General features: G+C 37.6%; 1 protein-coding gene across 7 annotated transcripts in view; it reads right to left on the minus strand.

Annotated features, from left to right (window-relative positions):
- TBC1D32 (TBC1 domain family member 32) overlaps positions 1-12,048 on the minus strand; it is a 411,057-nt gene extending 399,009 nt beyond the window's left edge. For 2 of the 7 annotated variants that reach the window (XR_012834519.1, XM_075747982.1), the window contains exons 1-6: positions 11,365-11,830; positions 8,868-9,022; positions 5,158-5,319; positions 2,113-2,290; positions 1,397-1,468; positions 94-219 (exon numbers count right to left, since the gene is read on the minus strand). Coding sequence is in view for 5 of the 7 variants with exons in the window: in XM_075747982.1 (XP_075604097.1) it covers positions 94-219; positions 1,397-1,468; positions 2,113-2,290; positions 5,158-5,319; positions 8,868-9,022 (693 nt within the window). In the remaining 2 variants the exon portion in view is untranslated. The other 5 variants (XR_012834520.1, XM_075747987.1, XM_075747983.1 and 2 more) reach the window with 4 other exon arrangements.
- Positions 12,049-19,144: the final 7,096 nt, after the last annotated feature.

Raw genomic sequence — 19,144 nt, forward strand, 5'->3', positions numbered from 1 at the left:
ACAACTCATAATACGTATGTAACTTCTTACTCCTCCTCAGTACTCTTTACTAAGGCTACATATCTGATAACTAAATACAGAACATAAGCTTACACTGAATGCTGCATCAGGATCTGACAGAGACATCGTTAGATGCTTACGCAGATTTGGCCAGCTCTCAGAGTTCAGTATATCAGAGGGAGGGGCAAAGCAGAGTGTCTGCAATGCTTCTTGGCGAACCTGAAGCGGTCGAAAAGATAAACGACACAAATTCATTCACAGCAACCTCTCGAATATGTAATTTACAATGTAATTTGGAAGAAGGAAGGAACAGGACTTGACTGTAGAACAGACAAGGAATTCTAGAATACTTATCCTCTGCTATATTTGTATGGTGATTTAGACAAAACACTACAACACCGAGGAAAAAAAACCCAAACATATATTTGAAGAAGCAACAAAACCATTTTATCAATACTGGATGCAAGGATTATGTTCTACTTTCTGCTTATAATAAAATATTTATCAGGGAATACAGGAAACTATCATCAAATACTACAAATGTGCCTAGCAGCTCGCTAAAAAGTCAGGAAGGGAATGGGGAAACAGAATTACTAGACACTATGTTTTACTGTTGAATTTGCATCAGCATTATAATCTAAATAATTTCAAATAATTATTTATTTGTAGACAACTGTAATCTGTAGTAATTTCATATTACCGAAACAAACTGTAGGAAATTTCAACAATATTTAATAGCATCAGACTTTTTATCTGGTTATCTAAAAAACTCGATCACAATGTTTATACCAGTTCCATCTACCATGCCTTTTTGAACTGCCAAACAATCCTAAACAAATCTTACTGAGACAGCACTCAAAATGATGCTTCTCCAAGCTTCAAAAATATCAGCAGCTGGTGCTGATTGGTGGTTAGAGACCCAAATTAGTACTGCCACTGACAGGAAGGCAAACCTAATGTGGACTTTATATATTCCATCTGGCAGCGGTCTCTCGGCAAATCAGCAGCCATCTCTCTCTTCTCATAGGGGTAGCAGAAAGGACAACATGGAAGTTACAAAGAAGGGCAAGGGGCACATAAACAAGACAATAAGCTTCAATAACTTTATTTCTCACAGAACAACTTTTTCCAAATTAAAAATACCCATCTCTAGCACATAAACTCCTAACAAAAAAAAATAAGATACTTGCTGAAACACTAGCTTTTGAACCAGATGGTTATGAACAATGAAATACTGCAGTGGAAAGCAGTTGCTGCACTGAAGCCAAGATATATAAACCAACAAAGACAAGATTCCAGTTAGGTACACATGAACCCTTATGTACATACAGTCTGTTTTCCACTATGCCATAAACATTCATTTGTATTAACATTTTATTTCTTCATTGAAACTTACTTCCTTAGGCTGAATAGGGTCAAGCCTTTCTACAAGCAGCTGCAACTGCTCTTGACTCATGAACGTATAACTCTGTAATACACATTATGAGATTATCATTAAAATATTTTATTAAACTGAATAGCAGAAGATTAAAATCATCAGTCTTTTTGATATCTAATTTACTTTTAATAATTAGGACTTCAAAATTTATATTAATTTTACATTAAAGTCAACATTCTAAATGTTTTCTGCCATTTGCCCAAAGTTAAATTTACAGCAACAAAATTCTCATTCCATATTTTGCTTTTCTTTACTTAAGTTTCCTGTATCTTCATAAAATCCCTCATAATAATTCATTCAGTAAGTAATACAGCATAGTGCAGCAGTCTGGAAATGAACTGCACATTACTTGGCTCCTAAGGTAAAATCACAAAAAGTTAGATGATGTATTGCTTTTACCATTATTGTATCTTTTTCTGTGCAGTACTCGCAAAGGTACTTTAGAGCATATGGGCATCATATTAATCTCACCTAGTATATGCTGTCTAAAGGTTAGACAACCAGTATAAGCTTATACTTCAGCGAAGGAAAGGTAACAAATTCAGTTTAGGATATATCAATGATTGGAAGGATCAATCTTTTTCTAGGGCTGCTTCTCAATGTCCACTGACAGAAACTTAACAATTTTGCAGTACCATGCTTATTTCATAACATAGAGAGAAAACACACTGTACTTGGTTGAACGAGGAGTCACTGTCAGAACAGTTGTCTGTATCATAGCCAGTCTGACATTCTTTCTTTGTTTTACTATCCAGCTCCTTATTACGCATCCGATCTTCTTCAAACTTGTTAATCAAAGATTCTACCACAACCATCATGACATTCTTCAAGGCATGCATCATTTCCCTGTATCTTCAAAGCAAAGATGATTTTAACATTAAAGAGTGTAAAAATCACTATTTTTTTTTAAATAATCACTAAATAGTGAATAACTGAATATGGCATAATGCTACTTAGATCCAAACTCACTGAATTTACAGAAATGAATGTAAAACAAATGCAAATCCAAAATGAGCAACAAAACACGTATGTACCTTAAATGTTTCAGAAAACTATATTTTAAAATAACAATAAAATTCCTTTTTGCCCTTCTAAAACTATTCAGTTAAATACTGCTAACATAATCCTGTTCTGGGAAGTTCTTAAGAAAGAACAATGTGAATCCACCAAAAGGGAGAATCTGTCCCTGAGAAAACAGGCCAGTTCTCATCCTTGTTACTGTTTGTTTCTTGAAGTTCAACACCCAATTTTTCTTCTGCTATAAGCCTCAAGCAGAACCAACAGAAGAGAACACATCATCCTGATTCAAGATCTTGAGTACAGGTCATGCACACAAAATAATTTTATTTCAACAAAGACAGGGTTTTTCTAAGTTACATAAATTAAATAATAATAGCCACAATGAAGCAATTCAAAATAAAGCTGCTTCAGAAAAACATCCTATTGTAAAATGTTGATATTTTATTTCAAATTATTTTTTACTTTAAGGCTTTTATAACTTATTTTACAGTCAAAGATATAAATTACCATATTATGCTTTAATATCCACCTACCTCTCAAATTAAACATATTAGATACATTTAGTTCATTGGAGCTTCTTCTACAAACTTTAACAAGCACAAGAACCCTAATGGTCCTGATCCTCGAAATAAAGAGGCACAAACAGTGTAATTTAAAAAAGTCATCCTAACATCTATTTTCTAGGTGAAAATAAAAGCCAAGTGTAGTTGATTAAGAACTGATTTTTAACATAAATGACTGTACTATGAAAATACAGAACGTATCACTAAGGAGTTAAATTCCTTAACACATTTTTCTCCATAAATACCTTTAAGCATACTACCTACCACAGAAAGTAAGTAATTGAAATGAACAAAACTGGAACCTTGAATGATCTGAAATGATATCAAGACTATCACAGTGAGATCAAATAATGCTCAGAGTTCAGATGCTTGCAGACATGTGACAAGAAAAGGACTCTATAAAAGAATGGTTCATAAAACATATCTGTGTACTTCTAGGTAAGAAACCTTCTGAAAACAAACAGAAAATAAAATCTTCTGGAACAGAAACATACAATATTTTTTAATTAATTTCTTACCAAGGAGACATAGTAAACAGTATGCATGACAGTAAAATCCTAGTTCCACTATAGAGTCAGAGATTAAGTTAAGATCATGCAATAAAAGTGAATGAAAAAAAATAGTTCAGCTGAAGTAGTATATAAATTTTTTTTAGTGGCTAAAATATGAGACACAAAAATTGTGTTTCATTTTCTTCCTCTGCAACACATAAAACTGATGACTGAAGCGAAAGTAGTGGGGGGTGGTGGTTGGTTTTAATTTTTCAATATTCACCATTCCAGGTGCTCACTTTAATTTCACTGTTTTCACATTGTAATGGTTCAACCTCAGTAAAGCTCTCATCATGGCTCTCTATGACAATTAAAAAGAGAGGCAAGGACCTGGTTCACTATGATAACAGAAGTATACTGTCTGTTTTAATTAAAGAAAGAATACTTTTAGAACTGCTTTAAGCATTATGATGTAGTTAGATTTTGTATAGGAATTCCAAAACCAATATGATGCATACACTAAACTTTTCAAGTTTTACATATGTTCTGGAAATAACATCTGTATATACTAAAATCTATTTTATAAGTACTACTGATTACAGCTTTAAAGAATCAGAGACATTATCTGCCTTTGCAAATTCCAAATCCAAAACACAAAAATTCAGTAAGAGAGCTACCAGCCTCTGTATTCCAAGGAAAACTAATTTTAATGCCCACAGGAAGATGAATAAAGTCAGTAAGGAAGAGGTGACTAAGAAAATAATTTAACTGGTACTCACAGAGCTTTTTCTATTTAAGGTTTCTTTACCAAATACAGTGTTCAAAGCCAATTAATCTGGACCACAGACCCTGTAATATGCTGTTATGGGGTTTTGCACACCTACTGATTTCTGGCCATCTGACAGTCTGAGTCAAAAAACCTTTGATAATTATACACAGTTGGTCCACATACCACAATACATGATACAGACAGCACTGCAAGAGTATCTTTACATGTACACTAAAATACAAAGAAAGATAGCTCAAACTTCAACTTTTAAACCAGTCAATGAAATCAGATCTGACTAAACACAGTACTCTTACAAGACACCTGGCTAGATCCCAAGGAGGCAATTTAAAAAAAAATACTCATGTATTCTAATCAGGTTTTTTGGGGTTTTTTGGTTGGTTTGGTTTTTGGGAGTTTTTTTAGAAAACAACATTGTCATGCAGACTCTCCATTTATATCTAAGGAAATTATCAGACTTTAATACCCAATAAAACCAATTTTTCCTTTAGCTAACTTCCATATCACAACCGATTTTAATTTGCAGCTAGTGAAATAGCACGAAGTAGTGATTCTTCTCGCAAATCTTACCCCTGCCCAACTCTAGTCCTAGATACCTCAAAAACTTCATAGATTTGCTACCAATCTTTTTATGCAATAGTTCAGTCTTAATTCCAGAGTAAGATGAAGCATTACAAAAATTCCAGTGTAGGTGGGAATATCTGAATTACTTAGCACTGATTTTTGAAAGCAAAGAATCTCTTTTTTTTTTTTACCCATTGGTTCAGAATTTATTTTTTTCAAAACAAGTTCTGAAAAGGAGAAAGGAAGACAAAGACCAAGAAGAAACAAAAATGTGAATTACATGCATATACTCACTCTTTTGATTCACGGGTCTTCTTAGTAACACGTTGGACAAGCGTGTCATAGCCAGATACTTCACCCTGATTTTGAGCAGAAGTACATTTTTCTGTTTCTTCTTCAATCACAGATCCCACAGTATTATTTATATATTGTCTAAGATATTTCACAAACTCATAGCTGTAACAAATATACAAAATTAAAATGTAACATTTCTTTGAGCTCACTGTCAAACATTTTTGACATTATATTAACACTTGTTATCTTCTCTCCCAGCAGACCTGTTACTTTAAGGTAAGGGTTTATGACTTGCAGAGAAATAAACTTCAATGGTGTAAAAAAACCACAAAAAAGTTTGATTTTCTTTAATATGGTCATTATCAGCATATTCCAGGAAGAAACAATACCATAGTTTCTAATTTTCTTTTGTACTTCTAAATGTAAAAATCTACTCAGACAAAAGGTTAGGGTTTTGTCAACAAAAATCATAGAATATCAAGAAATCTCAGATTTTAAATTCCAAAAGAAACATTACTTGGAGCATGCTGAAGATAGCACTGTCTTATGGTATATCCACCTGGTATTATTATTTATGCAGTATACATACAAAATGAGAAGAAACACAGAAAATACAATTCATAAATTCTAGCATATGAGCATGTCTAGGCTTATGAAAGTCTGTGTGTTGTGACAGTACACAGAAGATCTCAGTCAAACTGACAAACTAGCTGTCTGATTACATGTGTACGTTAAACATAAGGAAACTGGCACTTTGCACTCTTAATATTAGACAGTCATGGAAACTTGTTTAAACACAAGAATAATCGGAGGAGGACTTCAAATGAAAGACTCTGGCTGGGTCCTCAGACTCTGTATTAACTACAGAAATTTCTAAAAAGTGGTGCTCAGAATATATGAACTTTTTTTTGTTAGTCTTCTGATTTGTATAAAGCACAAGGCAAACAAATACACAAAAAAGTAATCATACATAAACAGTAGATGCATCGTTATCTTTTCATTATATCAAGTGCAGTGTGCAACTACTTTGTGTTAATTTGGATAAATACAGAGTGAGAAAAATTCAACTAAAAAAGTCAGTTCACCGTGTAGGTAGAGTCCAAAGCTATAAAATGCAAACGTATGTAAATAAAAGCAACTGTCACAACAGGCAGCAGCTTTTGCCTTTTTTGGATATTAATTAAAAAAAATTAAAAATCAGGCTATATTCAAGATACATTAAAAAAATAAGCACAGAAATTGGTCTTGTATCATGATACATACTTCCTCACTGGATTGCCCACCTCAAGTTCCATCAGGTATAACAGTCTTTTTTTTTGTCTTTTTTTTATTTCTCACTTGTTTCCATTCTTACATCACTTTTGTTCTCAATGAAAGAAATACATCTCAAGAAAGATGCAACTACATTTATTTGCATTTTCATTTGTCTTCAAGGCTAGGTTTTTACTTTTGCAATAATGAAATCGCACACGACTCTCCACTGAATGAAAGCTTTCATAAAACTTTCTCCCATTTGTTTTATGACAGTAACATCTCCAGGGTATACATTTTTGCAGTGACTGCTTTGCTCTGAAGTACACAGCAATCACATCATTACTCATGCCACTAAGTTTATGTCTCCTCGATGTCCTAGCCTTGATCTTCTCTACCATTCTTCCCCCTTAAACATGTTTTGTAACAAAGAAGTGTTTCGGCAATGACAGAACTACATCTTCACATGCAGAATCAAGTCAGACTGATCTGGTTGGATTTACAAAGGAAGCACTGCGGGGGGGGGGGGGGGGGGGGGAAGGCGTTAAAAAAAACTCTAGGACTTTAAGGGAAAAATACAACATAAAACATATAGTTAAAAATCCTGATTTCTACTATTGCACATACATTTTGAACTTGATTCAATTTTCCTTTTAATTAGCTTTCTGAGGAACCTGTATTTCTGTCTTTTCTACATCAAAGTGGGAACAGGATAAAGTAAGGTCTCAAAATCTGATAAAATTACTGAGGTAAAATAACCATGAGGCAGAAACAGCGCTGATCAAAATGCTGAGCTGAACTAACCTATCAGACAATCCAAGAGCACACACTACTAATCAATGAGCTTGCAGTCTGGGTGGATGGGGTAAAGGTCAAGGAGAAAGTTTCTTAATGGTCTCACTAATAAATTGCTGTATGACCTCTCAGACCTCCCATGAAAACCAGCCTATACTGCTATGGGGCATGAACAAGACTAGAATACCTCCAGAAATATTCCAGCGCCAGAGAGTGATTCTGCATTTAAAGCAATACTTGGATTTCCATTACACGTTAAGTTTAAACTTTTCTCATGAAAAGAAAGAATCTTTAGGATCACCATTTTTTTTATCAGAAAGAGTAATGGATGCCGTGGTTTCACTGTTCTAAAGGGAAAGCTATGTATGCATTGTTGCCACCAGTTGTAGACTTTACTCCCTTATCCTGAGTATTCTCCTAGTATGTCCTCAAAAGAAACACTGACAGAAGGAATTTCATAGGTTTTTTGGTTGTTTGGGTCTCTTTATGTATCTTCCTTTAAATAAAAATGTTTTTCTTTCAAAATTACATGTAATTTTCAACTTTGCTATGTTTATAACCAACATTTTTACTCTCACACTTGTCATCCAGTAATCTGGTGCTCAAAATTCACAAGACTGCCAACAGAAATGTTACCTGATACAATTTGTAATACAAATTAAAATACATTTTAAAACATTTAGCATCTTCAGAACATACAAAAGCATAAAAGTTTCAAAATTATAGTGAAGTTTTAGACAAACTCTAGTTCTATTTCACTTATTTACTTTTACCTAACTTCTACCACTGACAAAGCAATGCTAAAAACTAGACAAATTTAAGAGAATTTGGATAGTCCCACGTCTGAAAAAAACCTGGCAGGGAATCAGCTTTCTCAGAAGTCAGGTCACAGACCTCTGGTCTTTATTAAAATGTCTTCAAGATCATTTCAAGTTGATATTCTCTTGACTTGTCACAAATGCATACTAAAAATCTCCTATGTAGTAAAAAAATAAACAAATTAGACTAGCATGGAAAGGAAAGAGGAGTGTGGGCTCCAGAAATCTAGATCACATGTAAAGTGAGGTCACACTGTCAAGTCTGATTTAACAGAAGTGTGATGGCAATACATTTCTGCTTTATTCAAAACATAAATTCAAAGAACAAATAACTGATAAAAATATACAAGGGTTCAGTAATATAAACCAGACAGAACAATCAAATATGGAAGCCAATTGCCTTCTGAAAATTTATCTTATTTTGAAAAACAAAATTATATTATCTAGCAGGTGTAAAAAATACTGCCTGACAGCGTTCAGTGAGGATTTCTTCTAGTTTCTGTTTGCATGTGCATTTAGAACATTACATGTACACATGAACCCAAGTTGGCTAAGTTAAGTAGTTTTGTAAGTTCCTCTCTCACAAACAGCACATCGATTACTATTACAGTAAAAATATATTAACAAGGGTGAAAAAAATAAAAGAAAAAAATCAGAAAAACAGCAACATTAATTTTATTTTCTAAATTAGCATCTTTTCAGCATTGATTAGTGACAGGAATATCTCTATATATAAATACATACGCATTCACACAGCAATATAAATTGTAAACATTTCCAAGGAATAACATAGTTCAACACATTTTATCTTGTTCAAAATATTAAAAACAGCAAAAAAATTTTTACTTGTGAAAATTTTCATCTGTTTCCTCCAAATGCAAAAGAATCTCTTCTGCACATTCTACTGATGGGGCTCCAGTGATTTTTTCCTTCACGCTCTGCAGCAACCGTCTAAGCATAGACTGTAGCAGAGCTTCATCTTCACTTGTGAAGTGAGACATCTGTATAAAACAAATATAACAATAACACGCTCTCATAGTTTTGGTTGTTTTCCTCCCCTCAAGATGCTAAGAAAAGCATAAATCCCTCAAATTGCCACTTTTTTCCCCCATTACCAACGACGTGAGATTTTCCATCAAAAAAACATGATCACAGGAAATATTTCATAGAGCTTATCTTCAAACAAAATAATCAAAACAGTTTTAATAAACCTCCTGTTATCTTAGTACAATATTCTTAAACGAGATATTGCATTAAGAAAAACCTGCATATTCCTGTTCGTAATTGCTTGAGGACTTGCCCATCAAACAGGAACAAGGCTACACTGTAATTTAAAACAAAGAGGGGTTTACAGATGTAATGACTGTATCTAGATGAGAAACTTCTACAAGTCTCTCAGCTGCTTCTCATCCACTATTGCTACCCAGTTCTGATTTTTGGATCCCTCTACTGAGAGCTGTTGCTGTGCCCATGATGAAAGGTGCTGGCAGCTTTTGCAGCCAGGTAGAATTATCACAGCTGTTTAATTTCCCTGTGGTAATCAACTGCAGTGGCTTGACAGAGTCCTGTCAATTGAACCCTATAGCTACTGGGAAAAACTGGGAGAAGCAGCAGCAGTGAGAAACTGGAAACAGCTGTCAAATCCAGAAGACAGCATCTTATCAGTTTAATTTTCAAAGGCTGCAAAAAAACCCCCAAAAGCTCCATTTCTATCTTGATTAATTAAACTAAATTCATGGCTTAAACTTCTTTATATGCCAAGGAACACTTCCAACCCCCAGTGGCAGTTCTAGTTTATATATTTCTAGTCTATTTAAGGAAGAATGATTTAAAGACCTTTGACTTTATATATAAAAAAAAGTCAACCAAAGACTCTCTAAGCACCTGCAAAAAACCACTATGCACACTTGGAAAAGACAATATAATAAATCACTTATTCAGACTTAAACGCTATTAACAAACAAAAAAATCAAAGCCATATAGCACCAGCTGGAGGAGTTACCCTTTATGAAAGGTAATGGTTCCCTGAGTTAGCAGTTCGCTGTGGTTAAGTAGCACAGTTGCTGAACATTTTACTTTGATCAAACATAACTCGACATTAACTCAATCATCTTAACAGAAACTGCACTAGAAAAAAATTATATTAAAAATACTCCCAAAACACAAAAGAAAAAACACAAATGCCTTGTAATAGCCTTAACTCCCTGATCTGCAGCCATCTTGCTTATAAATTAGAGTCTCAAGATATTTAACCAAAGTCAATGCATTTTCAGGTCTATATAAACCACTCTAAGTCTTACAGTTTGACCTTAACATTAGATAATATCCTAATTCCCTGTGAAAAACTTCACTTTGTATTGTGCTGTAACTAGGCATTTTTAAAAGTGCAAGTATCTGGATACTGGTTGGCAATCGCTGCAAAGCCGCACTAAAATTATTCATAAAGACAAACCATGAGAATATTGCAGTTTCACCTCCAGTTTGCTTTGAAAAGTCTTATCTGACTTACGTAATCAGTAACAGTGACACGTATCTTAAAATTAATTTGTAAAGGTTTGTGGTTTCTTGTGTTTGGTTTTATGGTGGTGGGTTTTTTCCCAGCAGACATATCTCCCACTCAGTTTCCATGCCAAATTTAAATGATCATTTTCTCCCTAAAAAACCTTACCCAAGTACAGTTTGTCCAGTCTTTTCAACTTCAAATTCTTTTTCCTAGCACTGTCCCACAACTGCGAGGCCTGACCAAACCCACGGACGATTCAGAAGCGGCCTGTTGCAGCCAGCACTGATCCTTACACAAGCCTTTGCTTGAGCAAGGCTTTGAACAACAAAAAGTTATACTTTCCGCAACAAACCAACGACAGCAGTTAACAGAAATAAAAGGAGCGCGAGAACTCCCACCCCCTCTCGATTTTTATCGTCAGTCATCTAAACTGCCCATCACTTTTTGGCAGTAACCAGATTTCTAGTGACAACTCCTGTATGAAAGCAGCTTGTCCTTTTAAAAGGGTCAGGAGGAAAGCCCACACCTGACCAGGCCTTTCACGCTACCCCTAAAACCACAGCGGGGCTTTGCCAGGGCACCTTGGACGCGCTCGCCCCAGGCACCCGTTTAGCACCGCGGCTGCTGCAGCCGCCTGCACCGGTCTCCCCCCTCCAGGAGGTCTCCGACACCACCCCCCCCCGCCCGGCCCCGGGCCCCCGCACTCCCAGTTCCGCCCAGCCCCAGGCTCCGGGGGTCTGGTTGGGCCCCGCGGGTTGTGGAGAGGGGCGTCGCCATCACCGCCCTCCCCGGCTCTCTGCCCCCACCCCGCACCGAGCCCCCCGGGCCGGCGGGAATCACCTTGAGGCGGCGGCTGCCCTCCCCGTAGCGGCGGCCGCGCGTCTCCCCGGGCGGCGGCCCTTAGCAACCGGCGGCGCCCGCTGCTGAGTCTCGCAGGGCCCTTAGCAACATCGCGAGAGGCCGGTGGGACGCGGGAGGGCCGGGACCGCAGCCCACTGCCCGCTCTCCCCTGCCCGGGTGGGGAAGTTGTTATGGCAGCCTGGCCCGGGATCTCGGCTTTTCGCTGGCACCAGGCCCGGCCCCCCGCCAGCGCTCTCCATCGCCGCAGGCTTCCCCGACCACGGGCGCGGCCAACGCGGAGGCGGGAATGGCGGCAGGCCGGCAGCCCCAGAGGCCCTCCGGCAGCGGATTCAGGCGTGAAACGGCCTCCTTTGGCGCAGGGAGGCTCTTCGGCTCTCGCGGTCCATGTTTACAGCACGTCTTGGTGGTCTCTGCTTTGTCGGCCAAGTTATGTAAAACGAAGGTGCCGAGGAATACCACTGACCTTGAAAAAAGTTGATCTGCGCTTCCCCCTCTTTTTCAGCGCTGTAGTGAAGCACCCAGGCGGCGGCAAGCGAAAACCCAGCTGGGCCTCGTTTATCAATAAGGGTGTGGTGGTGTCTGTGCATCCCGTGTCCCGTTCCCCCCCCTCGGCAAAGCTCATTAAACATTTAGCCGCAGGTAACTTGGCTCTCCCTGTCTTCAGGCTAGTGTGTCAGGGCTCACCTCTGTCCAGTCCGTGGTGGCCCCCAGCCCTTGGTGTGGCATGGGTTTTCCACTGAAAGCAAAGGGGTATGCTAATGCCGTTGTTCCCAATTTACATCAGCAGGGCAGCAGATGGTCTCAATAAATAAATAAAAAGATTAATGGCAAGGTATTTTCCAGTGCTCTTTAACTCTCCATCCCCTCCTGGGATGGAGAAATTACTACAAAAAGAGCAAATGGGGTGTTTTTTTCTATTAAAAATAAATGCTTAACACAAATCAGCAAAAGCATTTTGATTTTAAATCATTTTCCATTACCTTAGCTATAACAAGCCAGAAATTACTTAGAACAAACGCTCATAATGGTGTTTGACAGTGCTTGCATGTAAGGTGACACATAGTACATCTTCATCCTTTACTCCCTACTTTTTTCTAATGATTTTGATAATATCATTAATACTAATCTTCCATGACTACATGTTCCTGTAAGTGGATCTGTAGCCCCTTCAGTTAATAGAGCTCTACCTAAGTGCGGGGATCCACTCTCACAGTAGAACTACTAGCACATTGGGGCGAAGCATGTAAAATGCAGTCTTTCTACTGAAAAGTGATGATTCAGGAATCGAAACATAAACGTGTCTTACTGCTAGTTCCTCAAAAACAAGATTTTGATAGGTTGCAATGGAGTCTCTGTGGTACCCTTAACGCTGTTCTCTTCAGTGCCGTGAAGTGGCCAGTGCCCTCAGGTACCCACAAAACAAAAACTGCAATGATTGTCTGCTGACTGCTGCTTGCAAAGGATCTTGAGTAAACTCACCGGAGTCCTGTTAGCTCAGCCGTGCACCCTCCACATCTTCTAAAAGTGCCCTGTTTGGAATGGGCTGCAAGTGACAGTGGCTTATTCCTCGTCCATGCCAGGCTCTTCTTTCACAGGCCACAGAGCGGTTTGCTTCTTTCCTGTCCCCATACCAACTGAGAGGTGCTGTGCCGTGGTACAACACTTCTAATTCCTCTGTCACTTCACAAGCGCTGATTCAAGTGACAGCACCTCAATTTCATGGCTGGTGTGGAGTAAAGAAACTCGATGTACGTAACATTCAGCATTCCTAGTCCTTACTGAGAGAGTATCCATTTTAGCATGCCTTTCCTGTTTTATAAAACACCTTATAAGACAAATTGAAGTTGTAGTGGCATCACAGGAAGATGTTCTCCTGGTACCTGTGGTGTTTTTTAAATCCTTCCATTCCTTTCTACTCTCTTCCACCTTCTGTATTATTTATTCCAGCTTCTTTTGCCAAATATTTTGCAGCATTTGGAACCCGGAGCCCTTTCTCCTGAGCCGAGCTGGCAGATCTCAGGTGCCATTTGGCATGATCATTAGGGTGCATCCAGGCAGATACTTTCTGAGGGTGAGCAACGCTATTCTGAAGCGCATTATGTTTACATGGACGGATGTCAGTCAAATAAGAGAGGTTGCAATCGCTGTGAAATTGCTCATATGGATTTCACACTGGTGGTATTCCACTGTCATTTAGACTGAGGCATCATTTTCAATGGCGAAAATATTCCAGATATTCTCTTCCAGTTGTGCAAACAGGAAAGCCCCTGGCTCCTAACCCTGGCTAGGGAAGACATGAGATACAAACATTGTTTTTTAGGATTTCAACATTTGTAGGAAGTCTCAGTGCTGACTTGTAAAATTTTAGAAAGTTAAAGGAAACAGCAAATGCACCAGTTCTTAGAATGTGTAGCATATAAGCAAGCAAAGTTTGAAACTGTAAAATATTATAGGGATGTGAGTCATTTAAGTATTACAGAGAAGTTTAATTTTTTGACCTGAGGATTAGTAAGAAGATTCTCTCTCCGTACCTTGAATTTCTCCCAAAATTCGAATTACTAGTTTATTCCAAATTTCTGTAAATTTAAAATGTTCCTGCAGTGTCTCCAACATGGCAGTTCAGAAAGGAGGAAACTGGACAACAAAGAAATCTTCTTTGCACCTAGTGGGAACATCTGGTCTTAGTGCTAATGTCATTACACCAGGGACATAATTTCTCTCCTTTCCTTTCTTCTGCCCTGCCCTCTTCTCTTTTCCTTCATTGTAACTGTCCATAGGATGACCCTTTTGTGCATGGCACAGAAAGGTCTGGAGAGATTTTGGTTTTATACAGTTGATACACAGCCATTATGAAAGACTCCAAAAATGTTTAAATAAGACTTTCAGCAACTCAGTAGGTAGGACCTTTGTTTTAGCAAACTAAAAGGGTTATTTTTTAGTATCTGGTAGAATAACTTACCATAACCAGTATATACTGAAATCTCACTTTATGTTTTTCTCGGCTGATACCATTTTCAAAGGAGTATATACCAAAGAAGAACTAAAGAGGAAGGGAAACAACACTTGATTTAAACAACCAACCAAACAAACACAAAATCAACTTTCTATACTCCATTCCAGAGCTAAATCAAGACCAGGAGGAGTCAGGATATTCCCACTTTAGTTTCCCAAACTAGGACTAAGATAGATGTCAGAGAAATAGAAATAAGTGTGAAGTCTGGCACTGGAGATAACACGAGAAGCCTACTCCACCTTTCTGAATACTCTGACATCTCTTAAGCAGTTCTTGAGCCCCTGAATAAAAGGTTAAGACACTTCATCAATCTTTTTATGACCACTGTGCATTTGTTGCCCTCTCACATCACTAATCATGGGAGTTTCCCAAATTTGGAGGAACAATGAGTATGTTTTGAGAGTTCATTAGATCATAATCTAATCATAAATATCAAAAAGGGAACTGCTTAAAATATTACTGCTGATGGGAAAGTCTTTTTAAATAATCTCCAAAGGAAATTTTCTATTTTGGAGACCATCTGTCCTTTCCTCCCTGTGCACTCTGGGGAAATACTAACCCATTACTAGATGTTTCCATTGAAACAAACTATAAGGAATCGGTGGGTAAATGGGCACAAGGGTCACAGGCTGGATCACTCCAAACTATCAGCTGCACTTGGAAAGCCTGTGTTAAAACATTTCCATATAGAATTTATACTGGTTACATTACAAAATAAGTAAAGTATCATGACTTTAGTCTAAAGTTACATCAGATGAGTTTGTACCTTACTACTGAGAGCTAAGCCTATATGAGATGCGTATAAGCTCTTGCAGGTATCAAAAAATAAAATTGGGTCAGTTTACTTATTTGGTAATTAAACTTCAGTTATTCTAACATTTCATAAAGACTTAAGATCTTACATTGCTATTCCTGATTTCTTTTGTCTGAGAAAAGAAGTGAGAAACTGGCAGGACATCAGTAGGTCTCTCGCATAACATTGTAAAGCACCAACTCGGAACCATCCTGCCCAATAACAATCAGGAATTTTATTGATTAAAAATTTAACTTAGTGTATATATAGACTCTGATTTTTCCATCTGTGTTTTATGATGCAGTTTTCAATAGATACTCTGCGTGTGGTTGTAAAAGTTACTACTAGAACTGAGGTTCAGTGCAGGCAATAAAATCTACACTGCAATGCTAAGTAACTGCCTTGATGAATCAAAGACAAAATAAGCTTCAATAACAATATAAATATCCAAAAGCCAATAAAATTATTTTCTGATCCACAAACCTTTCTTGGTGAAACTTCAAGGAGCTAAGGACATATGTGTCACTGGCTCTAATTGGCCTTAGGCAAACTTCTTAACATTGGACTAACTTCTTTATTGGAAATTGAGGATAATAAAATTACCTTTATATTCCATTATGAAAATTAGTGTCACAGAAGTACAATATAATAACCAAATGGCATCATAAATCTCTGATTTATTTGCCATTTCTTTTCTGGTTAATATTTTGGGGGTTTTTTTATCATGTGTTTCCTGAAGGTGGCAGCAATATTCAAGAGTTGCGTGGATGTCTGACTTTTGAACCTATTGACCTGGAATACAGCATTTCTTTCGTTGTAAAATATTTGTATTTATGGCTATTTATAACATGGTAAAATCAAACTTTAATGGCATAGATATTGTAGTTGAGGACATATGATGTACAATATCACCACAGAACATGAAGAACATTGTTGACCTGAGGTGACAGGATTGCCTGTTCTTTTGTCTGGTAAAAATTCAGAAGCTAAAGGAATATTTCTAAGGTATTAAATATTTTCATTAACTTTGTACTGTTGCTCACAGGTAAAGTTATCCATTTCATTGAGTTCAGTGAAGCCTGGATCATGTACATTTTCTGAAATGAACTGTTAGCTCATTTGTGGGCACTACATTAGCACTTCAAAGCCGTACAAATATTATCTGTGATCACTGAGGGAAGATTATAGCCTGTCTATAGGGTTCCTTTCAGTTCCATTCCTCCATTTGATCTTAATCATTTATAATCACTGCTAGAGTCACTCAGGCCAACCGTATCTCACACCAGCATCGCAGGGTTTTAATTCAAAAAGAATCTAACACTTCTCCTTTTGCCTTAGACTTAATACACTTCACACAATTGTGAAATGTTTTTGCTACTGAGCAGAGGCAATAACGTTGACATTAGAAATAGGAAACAATTTAGAGAACTCTCTTCTCCTTTCATTTTGCTAGCAGTTGCCTGGTCAGGGACTTGCAGATCCCAGCTGCAGTCTGAGTGGAGAATCATGGAAGCCAGCAAAGACATCTCTGCAGCAGGACTCTCCTCCCCTTTGTCTTTCACCCCAGGAGTCCATAACATTAGGTGACTCTCATGCTTGAAAGTCTTCTGTTGGGTCCAGGTCTGCTCTCACAACGCATCCAGGACGGGGCCCAGGTTCTGGTACTGCTGTCCCAGAAAGGCCACTTGAGGAAAGGGATTGTATAGCAGCCGATGGTCGTGCTGCCAAAGGAGGTGCAAAATGGAGGCAGAGCTTCCCCATGAGTCTTCACTGGTTCAAATGGACTTCCCAAATCCTCTTACACTTTCAGACCTGAATGTCTCATCCTGAGAAAAGAGTAAGGACGAAACTGCGTTTGTTTTAAATGTAACCTCCCCACCTAAATGTGCATGGAGCACAAAAGCTACAATTTTAAATTATGCTAACGGAGTTTATTACACTGTGCTTTCTAAGGAGTCTGCTCAGCAAACCTGGTGGTCTTTTTTGTAGTTGTACATGGGGATTGCGGTGCCTTAGAATGGCCTGTCTGTCTTCTTGTCCTCCCCAATTACTGTCTGTGCTACCTTGCAAACCAGTACTTTGATAGCCTGAAGTTGGATATTTTTATAATTGCGTCTTTTTATGCTCCTCTTTTGTGCAATGTCACTGAAGTGACTTCCTTCAGATTTCCTCCCAAGATTAGCATTAATTCCCACACCCATCACACTGGCATTTCAGAATTCATTCATCAGCTCTTCTGAGCTGCTGATGTGGTATTCTGTTGCAGACACCGACTGCTACTCACTCCTTTTTGTCTTAGGTTTCCCTGAAATATGTCATTGCTATCACTTCCTTTATTATACCATCTGTACTATAAACCCTGTGTAAATGGTTTTCTGTTGAGCCACCACAGCTTCTCTATCCTGTTTTCCACCTGTCTTCTGAAAATTGTACCCATCCAGATAAACTACAGCTCTCCTTACCCAATGGCTTATCCTGCTATAGTTCTGAATCCCACCGTCAAACATAATGCAACTTCCTCCCTGCACCGTCACACCAAGTGCTTTTTGTAATCTTAATATTTGCAGGGAGTCAAATACTTGCGACATTTGCTACGTAAGCTGTTGTTTTATATTCTTTTGTTAATATAAGTTATAGTCTTGTTTTTAAGGATTTCTTCTAGAAGTACAGATTAATCTAGCCAGATATGACGCACAGAAAACTTTGTTCTCTTCATTTTTGGAATGCTGTAAAATGCTTGAGAAGTAAGCAAGTCATGCTTTTTGCTGCTGATTTGAAACTATACTCTTTTGTAAGACTTGCCTAGGAGGACAAAATTTGGCCCGTGCTTTGCCATGCTTTATTCCTCTGTGTACTTTCAGCAACATGTGTGCTTTGTTTTTCAAATATTTTGTGTCCTAGCAAACTGTGACCTCCTCAAACATCAAAGTGGTGTTTTAAAGAAATAGTAAAAGCATTGCTTGGTAACAATGTTGTTTATTTAAATTCCAGAAAGCACTTTTTAGCTTTTTCTTTTATTTCACTTAGATAATGTCTGGGATTCTAACATAATTTTACATGTGAGAAAAGTTTTTGGAGCTTCTCTGAACAAATACTGTGTGTGGAGTAAAGGAAGATGGATGAAGAAAAACACCAGTCCTGAGTATCTTCAGATTAAGAGAATGGCCTTTTAATGCCAACTGATTTTAAGATTGTTGTGTAACAGCATCTGTTCTGCAATGGAATCTCACTGGTAACACAGAGACATCCCTTAAGATAATGAATCTCATGTCTTTGGAGAAGAAAAATATGTTATAGTTTTGTATTATTGAGTCAATATGCCACCCTCATCTCTGGCATAATTCCAGTGAATTTTAGTGTTAAAAATGAATTTGATTCCATAAGTCTGCAAATACATTTCTCTGACATGAATAATAATCTCTAAGTAACAAACAGAATACTTAATATTTTCATTGACATTTATTTTAGTGCTCTTACGGCATGAGTAGAATTCCAATAGAGACATGGTTTTATCAATCTCATTTCAGCGAGGAATAAGATAAATACTTCTATATCTTGATACACCTCCACAGTAGCTGTTACAAAATTTTTTTTGTAATGCATATTTTATCCCAGACTAAATCATTGTTCCCCAAAAGATGTTGGCAACTAAATAAAACATTAGCCATATATTACTTAATTTTAGTATTTTGGGGAAAAAAAAAAAAAGTAATTTTCATGAAAGCCATATGGCTTACAGCAAAATGAAGAGATCTATCCACAGACCAGGCACAACAGAAATCATTAGGGCTCTCTGCCAGTGCTTTAGGATGCAAAAGTGCAAAACTACATTCAGCTGGACAGGTCTTGCGTCCCCCCGATCAGGACTTTGAATGTTACAGCCTGTTTGACATGAAATCTCCTGATTTTTTTAATTTCTATCTGTAAACTTGAAAGAAAATTGAACAGCCTGC

This window comes from Balearica regulorum, chromosome 3 (assembly GCF_011004875.1).
Source record: "Balearica regulorum gibbericeps isolate bBalReg1 chromosome 3, bBalReg1.pri, whole genome shotgun sequence".
Lineage (NCBI taxonomy): Eukaryota > Metazoa > Chordata > Aves > Gruiformes > Gruidae > Balearica > Balearica regulorum.